This window comes from Lactuca sativa, chromosome 8 (genome assembly GCF_002870075.4).
Source record: "Lactuca sativa cultivar Salinas chromosome 8, Lsat_Salinas_v11, whole genome shotgun sequence".
Taxonomy (NCBI): Eukaryota; Viridiplantae; Streptophyta; class Magnoliopsida; order Asterales; family Asteraceae; genus Lactuca; species Lactuca sativa.
Genome location: NC_056630.2, coordinates 160574508 through 160584824, shown reverse-complemented (window position 1 = coordinate 160584824; position 10317 = coordinate 160574508). Strand labels below are relative to the sequence as shown.

The following is a 10317-nucleotide window of genomic DNA, read 5'->3' as shown; positions in this document are numbered from 1 at the left end:
TTATATGTGTCTGGACTTCGGTCTGATGCCAGGGCAAGCCCGAGGAATGTTTGTATGCTTGATGTCTTTGTGATTCTTGCATGTGTTTGTTTATGTGTTTCGGGCTTTGGTCCAATGTTGGGGCAAGCCCGAGGAAGGTTTAGCTTATATGTTATGCGTTATGTGTTCTAGACTCCAATGCGATGTCGGGGCAAGCCCGAGGAATGTTAATATATTTATGTTATATGTTATGTGTTATATGCTTGTTGCTATGTTATATGTATACTGGACTTCGGTCCAATGTCGGGTGGGGACCGATGCCAGACTTCGGTCCGATGTTGGGCATGGCCCGATGCCAGACTTCTGTCCGATGTCGGGCGGGGCCTGATGTAGCGTGCAAGGCCCAATGTATGTTATTATGTAATTATGTGTATGGTATATGGTAGTTTGGGGAGACTCACTAAACTTCGTGCTTACAGTTTTTAGTTTTGGTTTCAGGTACTTCAGCTAGCAAAGGGAAGAGCTCCGGATGACTGCATGACACACACCATAATTTTAGCCTGGGATGATTCACTCTGATATTTGATATGATTTTGATAGATTGACAGATATTATGTTATTTTGAGTTACACGACTTATGATTTTTATACGATGATTGGTATTCATGGTTTTTATTAATGATTTTAAAACGAAATTTTTGGACCGTATTCTTGGGATGTTACAACAAGTGTTTTAACGTCATGTTTTTCTCAATTTTTATGACGATAACTTAAATAATAACAACGTATAAAAATGATGTGGCAAATAAATACCACGTTTCAATAAACTCAATAATTACGTGACTAAAACTTTATATATTGTCACATTTATATAATATTAGTGTGACAGAATATAACAAAGTGATATGTTAATATACAAATAATGTGACAACATTGAAGACAAAAGTCATGTTCATCTAAATTGTATGTGTTGACAGAACACTAATAGTTATGTTTAAATTATCTTCACTTAATAGTGTGTCTCTACACGATAAGCAATGGTCACAAACATAAATTATTTTTGTGACTAATTATTAGCAAACGACGCTTATGAGATGAATTACATGTGGTCATTTAGCAAACATGATCATTTTCATCATAATTACATGTCTGCAAAAGACATTCAATAGTCTTAATAAACTTTAAATTATGTGACAATTTTTTAGTAAAACGTCACACCAAAACAACATGCATGTCGTAAGTTGGTGATATACAATTACTACAATTACTATATAAGTGTGTCTACTCACGGTTTAATGCCACAATATTGGATAAAATGATTTATTATAGCAACAAAATTCTCTACCCAATAGCCACACTTTTATAATACGGCCATATTTTTTCATACCACAAGGACACTAAATTTTAAAGTGACCATAAAACTCATACGATGGCGTCACCTTCTGTTACACTTTCAGTAAAAAAAACAAAATGCCACTATACACATATGGTCACACTTTTATGTTGTATCCGTAGGTCATTTTTGTACTAGTGGGTATAAGAGTAGTATAGGACTTACCACTAAAACAACCGGGTTATCGTCATGTTCTATTTCTTAATCGAAGTTCAAAATGTGTGTTGGAGTGTATCGGAATGCTGGAGAGCGTTTCAGAGATCAGAATGCGCGTCAAAAAGTCGGAATGCGTTTGTAAATTGAGATCTAGAATGAAATCGAGATCCAAAATTTATCGGAATATAATCTGGAAAATGAATTTTAAATTTGAATTCCGGAATACAAACTGTTACTCTGCATTGGGAATTTCGAAAGATAGTTATTGAGTTGGCCCAACAAATATAGAGTTATAAATTGTTTCCGCAACAACCCACTTTGGATAAAAATGTTATTTTACTGAAAAACAATTTAAATAGGTTATATATTTAAAAAATACACAAAAAAGTGGATTGATTACTCGATTTCCGATATATATATATATATATATATATATATATATATATATATATATATATATATATATATATATATATATATATATAGGTTCAGGTTCATTTGAGACCATTCTAATTTTGTGAGACCGTGAGACCAAATCTAAAAATAATTTTAAAATGCAAAATAAATGGAAAAATCCAAAAATTCTTTTTTTAAATGTTATTTTCGGAACTTTAATTAACTAAAAAAAATAAAAAAAAAAATCCGTTTTTTTTTTTGAAAAATAAGTGAAATATTCTAAATAGAATATTTCACTGACATATTCTAAAAAGTAATTTTAAAATGCAAAATAAATGGAAAAATCTAAAAATTCTTTTTTTAAATATTATTTTCGGAACTTGAATTAACTAAAAAAAATTAAAAAAAATTAAAAAAAAAATAAAAAAAAATTCTATTTTTTTTGAAAAATACGTGAAATATTCTAAATAGAATATTACACTGTATATATTCTAAAAATAATTTTAAAATGCAAAATAAATGGAAAAATCAAAAAATTCTTTTTTTAGATATTATTTTCGGAACATGAATTAACTAAAAAAAAATAAAAATAAATAAACAAATGCGTCTCACGGTCTCACAAAATATAAGTGGTCTCAAATGAACCTAACCCTATATATATATATATATATATATATATATATATATATATATATATATATATATATATATATATATATATATATATATATATATATATATATATATATATATATATATATATATATATATTCTTTTACCAGAAACATCCTAACTTAACCAACTTTTCCAATATTGAAGTAGCATTTGAACTTATAAAGCTACCAAAAGTTTTCTTTCCTACATGGGTTAAGAGCAAAATAAGAAATCCATTAATTTCTAAACTGATTAAAATGTTAAATACTATCTAGCTCTAACATACAATACACTTACGGATTGTGTAATTAGTACCATTATAGATGTGTTCCAAATTAAAATATTTTTTAAATGTTATTTTATGGGTTTTTCTATTTTAATAAATTTTATATAATATTTTAATGTAATAATTACAATAAATATAATAATAAATGAATATAAATTTCACTAAGGGATTTATCTTCTAATTTTAAAATAACCAAGTTAAAGCCCATTAGTTTATTTTGATTATTTATTTAAATTTAAAAGATTAAAAAAAAAAAAAAAACAACTTTTATAATTTATTATTTTTTTATTTTCTTATAATTCCAAAGTTTTTAAAAATTTAGACATTTATATTTAATTTTTTTTTAATTAACTCATATAATACATAGATATTACACTTAGTTATTTTATTAAATAACGGAATATTTTGTGATATTTTTTCATAGACGGTTATTTTGTATGTAAACACTTTTCATTATAGATATGTCAACTACTATCCCTATTTTAATACATACATAATCTTACAAGATCAAACCGATCAAATGAATAATCAATTGTTTTTTGACACAATTATTTATTATAATCAAATTAATCATATCACTTATTGGCTCCAAAATTAAATATACTTCTTCTACCAGTTGGTGTTAGGTGGCATATGGTCTGCATTTCCACACTATAAAATCCACGCGCAATACCCCCACAACACATCACTTGTTAACTGGTGAAGTAATCTGAGGTTAATTACAAGTAGAATTTGAAACAATGGTTGGACCAGCAAGGCCACAGTTTGTGTTGTTCGGTTCCTCAATCGTTCAACTTGGCTTTCTTCTAGATGGTTGGGCTGCGGATCTTGCACACTATTATGCTCGCAAGGTTGGATTTTAAATACGATTTATATTCTTGTGTTAGATTGTGATTTAGTACACCTGTAGATTTCTGAAGTAATGAATAATCACTTATATATCCATGATGATATAAACTAGCCCAATAACCTCATATTCAACTTAAAACCGTGATGCATGGAAGTTATTTGTAAGTTATGGCTCAATCTTGTTATTAATTAATCCATTAGGCTGGTCATATTGATCTTATAAACTGAAAATTACATTCTTTATTGAATCTCAATCTTTATGAGGCATTAAATGTGATTCGCTATTCGATATTTGTATCATGTATTTTTTTTTTTTTTCGTTTCTGCACATAAATCTCTCTTCACTTGCAAATGATATATATAGGCAGACATATTCATGCGAGGATATAATGGTTGGAATTCAAAGCAAGCGCTAGAAGTTGTGAAACAAATCTTCCCAAAGGTAATTTCTTCGGTTTAGTTGCCAACTCAAAACCAAATTCATATTATTATTTTCCAATATTTATTTGAAAAATAACATTGTTCTTTTAATTTTCTTTTTCTTATTTAATTTTCAGGATGATGCGGTAAAACCATCTCTGGTAATTGTTTATTTTGGAGGTAACGATTCAGTACTTTATGATCCAGATGTCCCAAGTTCTCATGTACCACTTGAGGATTACGTTGAAAACATGAGGATCATTGCTACCTATCTACAAGTAAATTTTCACATAATATATTTTGATATATTAACATATAATTATCATTTACTAGTATTAATACAGAGGCACATTAGTATACATCCTTAATTAATTTTTATAAAACCAACTCTTTCTTATCAGAGCCTTTCAGAGACCACACGCCTAATATTTCTTTCTGCCCCTCCAGTGAACGAGGAACAAATGAAAGCAGTTCTGGGGTGATTATATATTACTATCATAAGTTTTTTTTTTTATCATTTAATATTCCTTCTAATTATCAATTCTCGTTTGATCTTACAACTGTTCTTCTATAAAACCAGTATTGAGAATCGCAAAAACGAACAGTGTGGAATATACTCTGATGCTTGTCTAGCCTTATGCAAAGAAATGAATATCAAGGCTATTGATCTTTTCACCTTAATTCAACAACGACCTGATTGGTTGACAACCAGCTTTATGTAAGTATATAATATTTATTTGTTCCTAAATTTTAGTTTATCTTTTAATTTATTAATGTATGTTCAGACAAGTATGTTGCTACTTCTTTTGTTATCTCATGGACTTCATAGGGACATGACCTAATATATGGGTATTTCTTTATTATTTAATACAAAAAGAACAACTTAATTGAAAAAAACAAGAAAAATGAGATTGTCCCCATTAAGTCCCAACTTTTAACAAATTTGTGTTGCATAGCTTATTAGGTCGTGTTACATAGCTTAATAAATACAAACACTTGATATATTGTCTGATAATTGTGTTCATGATGACAGAGATGGGATACATTTTACAGCAGCTGCGAGCGAAACAGTGGCAAGTGAGATACGACTAGCAATTTTTCAAGCTGACTGGACACCAAGTTTGCGTTGGGATTTGTTGCCTACCGAATTTGATGTTGCTGTTGCTGCCAGTGCCGTAGGTTAAGATCGGTTTAGGTTTGTTGAGTAAAATGTGAGTTTTATGAAGAAAATGATTTAGTGAATGTTGTTGGTTTATGTTGTTTTATTCCCTATCGTTGGTTTATGTCTTTGCCTATGGAGTTTGCTGATTAGTTTTGATGACAGTGCCATGAGGACTGACATGTTAAGATCTGTACTTTAAATTTGGAAAATAAAATCCGAGTTTGTGTGACAAAAGAAAGGCTTTTTGTATGTTGTTAGTTTATGTTGTTTTTATTCATAGAAAAACATGAGTTAAACAATATCTACTAAGTAATATATGAGTTAATACTATTATGTAAAATAGAATATCCTCCAACATTTTAATCATATTTATCCTCCTATCTATATTAAATGATAACATGTGTCATATTTAATAAAATTAATAATATTTTAATATGCTTGTCATCATCGTGGTCGTCCTGTTGATTTTGAGTGCCCTGTACGAAATATAAAATTAAATGGCCCCTCAATTTTTTTTTTTTAATATATAAGAAAATTTCATTAATAGTCTGATAAATCAATAAATTAAAATTGAATTAGAAAAAAAAATTATTGCATTTACTGACCAACAAAGAAAAAATAGAAATTAAATTTTTGTGTGTGATTTATGCTTAAAAATAATAATAATAATAATAAAACTTATTTGATAATAATAATAATAATAATAATAATAATAATAATAATAATACTTATTTGACTCGTAATTGAGTTTAATGTGAATTATGTTGAAGTGAAGAAAAAAACTACACTGTGGTTAATGGGCATCAATTGGGATAATGGAATTAACAAAGATGTAGAAGTGAAATTATTAGCAAAAAAGATAAAGCATATGATAGATACAAATAGATTGAATCCTTTGTCTACTGGATTTTGAAGATATAAAAAGTGTGCGGGCTAGGCAATTGATCTACACAGATTTGTCAGATTAGTTGCGCGAGTATATATATATATATATATATATATATATATATATATATATATATATATATATATATATATATATATATATATATATATATATATATATATATATATATATATATATATATATATATATATATATATATATATATATATATATATTAGCCGTATACCCGCATCAAACGACATACACCGCATCAAACGACATACACAATAGCAAATAGCAGGTGAAATAGCACCATAATTTTCTCTTTCTTCTACCAAATACAGTTGATTTCATCTCTACTATTTTCTTGTCTTTTCTGTTTTAGTAGGTGATTCGGCTAGTAGATACCTAAATAATCTAATTAATATAGTCAAATAATCAATATAATTATGTAACAAACTACTATAGTTAAATCCTTTAAATGATTGAAGTGCATTTAGCCAACAGCAAAACCCATTCATTATATATATATATATATATATATATATATATATATATATATATATATATATATATATATATATATATATATATATATATATATATATATATATATATATAGAGGAATTCTAAAAATATAAAAAGAATGACCCCACGCCTCACCCCTCCTGTCCTCTCCTTGCCTCTACACTTGCATGACAATTGAGGTTACAAATCTCAATATATATATATATATATATATATATATATATATATATATATATATATATATATATATATATATATATATATATACTTGTCAGGTTTCTCATCCTGACCCACTCATTTTATTTGTATCACAGGTATCGATATGAAGTCACATTATACTGAGAGATTAAAGGAGATGTAAATCATTAGTGTAAAAAAATGTAAGGTCTGTTTATGCTTATGTTTCTGTATTGACAATGACATCCCAAAGTTTTAATATAAACAAAATACATTTCTTCGGAAATGCTTTGATAATATATTTATCATGTTTTCTGGGAAACAAATTTTGCAACATAATTTCTTTAAAATGGATACTCTTATTTTTAAATAAGCATAAATAAAATTTTTAAAATGACCTTGAATTTAGGGAAGTCACAGCTTAGGAATGAATGAGTTGTCTTCACAGTAGGAATCTATTAGACAAGGAGCTCGTTGAATCCAGTGGTTTCATTCGAGATCGTCGATGATTGAGTCATGAGGAATTTGAGTCACTCAGGTTGAGTATCGGTTATTGATGGACTGTTAGGTTGTTTTATAAATTGTTATCTATAGTCTAGGGTGAGCAGTTGATGATCTGTCAATCGACTTCAGATTTTTGTATGTGTAGTTCCACATGGGCTTTGTTCAATAGTGTATTGGATCAGTGGAGTAGTCGCCAATGCATTCTCGATCGTTGGTCATCGTCAATAGATGAGGTTCTTCGAAAGTTTTAAATTGTATCAGTAGAGATTCAATGGATATGTCAACCTATCGTCAAATTCTATATGTTGCATATTTTGGCTTCTAGGTATGTTTACCCCCAATTGTTGGTTGTGGAATTATTGTCCATAGCAGGCTTGAGTTTAGCAAACATTGGAAGTTCGAATGTTGGGGCAGTATTGTTTAGTTCTTCAGGTGTGGCTTTGGATCTACGCATAATCTAATTTTGGCATGTCGTATTGATAGGGTTGATATTTGGACTGATCTGACTAGCATTTTAGCATCATTTTTGGATAACTTTGAAACTTCTATCGAGATAGTTACATATTGGTGGAATCTGTTCAGTTTCAATCAAGGGGTAGTTCCTTGTTTCAGTCAATTATGAGGATCTTTTTGTTAACGATTGAGGTTCTTCATTTCATTAGATCTATTGGTACTTCACCTTTTAGGTAAGGTCGTGAGGAAAATGAATAGAATATATCTAATAGGGTTAGTTTTGGGTTATAGCCTTTGAATTGGAACAAGAGTACATTCGTTTGATTTTGTGTTGTTCGCAACGTGTTTTGTGAAAGGAATGGTGTGTTATAGAAGGGTATGGCTCTTGTGGTGTTTGTTTAGTATTGAAAGGGATGCTGATTGGGTTCCTACAAGTCGATTGCTTTATGGTTGTGTATATTTAGGCCCCTACGGTACTGGATGTGATTCTTCAGGTGTGTGATGGAATGACGATAAGATCAGCATAGTACCGTGAGCTTACCGTTTTAGTGCTTAGAAGGTGTCACGATGTATCATGAACCAGTGGTTATATTATTCATATGGGTGGGACCGGGTAGTCATTTGATTGAGTGGTTTTCTCTAGAAGTGGGGTCTTACAGTTAGGGAGAGAAGGAAAATTATTGTGGTTGAGCATTTTCAAGTTATTGGGTTGTTGGTTGACAGTTGTAGGTTCCTATGTGGTCTCTCAAGTTTTCTTTATAAGATTCCTTGGTGTTAAGATGGTTAGAGGGAGCTTATGGAATATGTTGATATTGTTTCAGAGATCCTCACCAAGAAGGATTTCAAGGACAAAATCTAGTTTAAGTGGGGGAAAATTGTAACATCTTGTTTCGAGAAGTTCTTATTTCAGGATTATGGATAATAAATGGGTCAAGTAAAGGTCTTAGGCTTCAAGGGAATAGGGTTTAAACCCCACTGGATGTGGATAATTTTGGTTATGTGATCCATGATCTTGGTTTGTGTTTTGGAGTCCAAGGATAAAATGGGAAAAGTGATGCTTCAGTCTTCCTTCATGAATTAAGGATTTTAGTTCAGTATGTTTTAAGTCAAAAATAATTTTATAGGATTGTGGGGCTCTTCGATACTTTTTGTACATATAAAGAACGTCGAAAACAGAGTTAAAGCGAAGAAGTTATGATTGTTTGAAGTTGAAGTCGAAATTGAGATTTTTTGATTGTATAGGGCGTAACGGGCCTTTAATGAATTACACGAGGCATAGATAAGAAGTTATGTTTATATTTTTCAAAAAGTTAAATATAACACATTAGAGTATATTACAATTTTGGTAATTTATAGTTGGGTTTTTGTCATAAAAGCCCCTAATTTTACGCAAAATGTTCGGTTATCTCCTAATTTTACGCAAAATCCTTAATCTAGTTTAAGTGGGGGAAAATTGTAACATCTTGTTTCGAGAAGTTCTTATTTCAGGATTATGGATAATAAATGGGTCAAGTAAAGGTCTTAGGCTTCAAGGGAATAGGGTTTAGACCCCACTGGATGTGGATAATTTTGGTTATGTGATCCATGATCTTGGTTTGTGTTTTGGAGTCCAAGGATAAAATGGGAAAAGTGATGCTTCAGTCTTCCTTCATGAATTAAGGATTTTAGTTCAGTATGTTTTAAGTCAAAAATAATTTTATAGGATTGTGGGGCTCTTCAATACTTTTTTGTACATATAAAGAACGTCGAAAACAAAGTTAAAGTGAAGAAGTTATGATTGTTTGAAGTTGAAGTCGAAATTGAGATTTTTTGATTGCATAGGGTGTAACGGGCCTTTAATGAATTACACGAGGCATAGATAAGAAGTTATGTTTATATTTTTCAAAAAGTTAAATATAACACATTAGAGTATATTACAATTTTGGTAATTTATAGTTGGGTTTTTGTCATAAAAGCCCCTAATTTTACGCAAAATGTTCGGTTATCACCTAAGTGGGTTTTTTGGTGCGATAAAACCCCAACATACCGGAAAATTGGTTTATTTTTACCTCAAAACCAGATTTTACCTTAGTTAACCGGCCACCCTTTAGCTGATTGGGCGAGATTGTTGAGTCAGGCATTACATGGCAAGCCACGTAAGCGTTGTTGGCATGGTTAGGAAAAAACAGGCAAGGAAGGAAAATTGGACCTGGGAGGTTTCGAACCCGGGTCTTCTTCATATAAAAGGAAGATCTTCACCACCAGACCAAGTAGGTTTTTTGAACACCTATCCTGAAATATTGTACTTAATAGATGTCACACAGGTTATTTATTATTTATTATTACTTTATTATTATTATTACTATTATTATTATTATTATTATTATTATTATTATTTACTATATACATACATATATATATATATATATATATATATATATATATATATATATATATTTAAAATCGTATTTATTTGTATATATATGTATTTATGTA

At 29.5% G+C, this 10317-nt stretch overlaps 1 protein-coding gene across 1 annotated transcript; it reads left to right on the top strand.

The window, feature by feature from the left end:
* The first annotated feature begins 3548 nt into the window (after nt 1-3548).
* LOC111897563 (GDSL esterase/lipase CPRD49) lies at nt 3549-5543 on the top strand. The gene is made up of 6 exons (XM_023893520.3): nt 3549-3714; nt 4077-4154; nt 4270-4410; nt 4534-4610; nt 4713-4850; nt 5166-5543. The coding sequence occupies exons 1-6, from the start codon at nt 3604-3606 to the stop codon at nt 5314-5316; spliced, it is 696 nt and encodes a 231-aa protein (XP_023749288.1). The 5' UTR covers nt 3549-3603; the 3' UTR covers nt 5317-5543.
* Nucleotides 5544-10317: the final 4774 nt, after the last annotated feature.

Excerpts from the sequence above, each read along its gene's own strand:
- LOC111897563 (XM_023893520.3), top strand. The coding sequence starts at position 3,604 with ATGGTTGGACCAGCAAGGCCACAGTTTGTGTTGTTCGGTTCCTCAATC. Across the intron at positions 3,715-4,076 it reads CACACTATTATGCTCGCAAG|GCAGACATATTCATGCGAGG; the intron begins GTTGGATTTTAA and ends TGATATATATAG. Across the intron at positions 4,611-4,712 it reads CAAATGAAAGCAGTTCTGGG|TATTGAGAATCGCAAAAACG; the intron begins GTGATTATATAT and ends CTATAAAACCAG.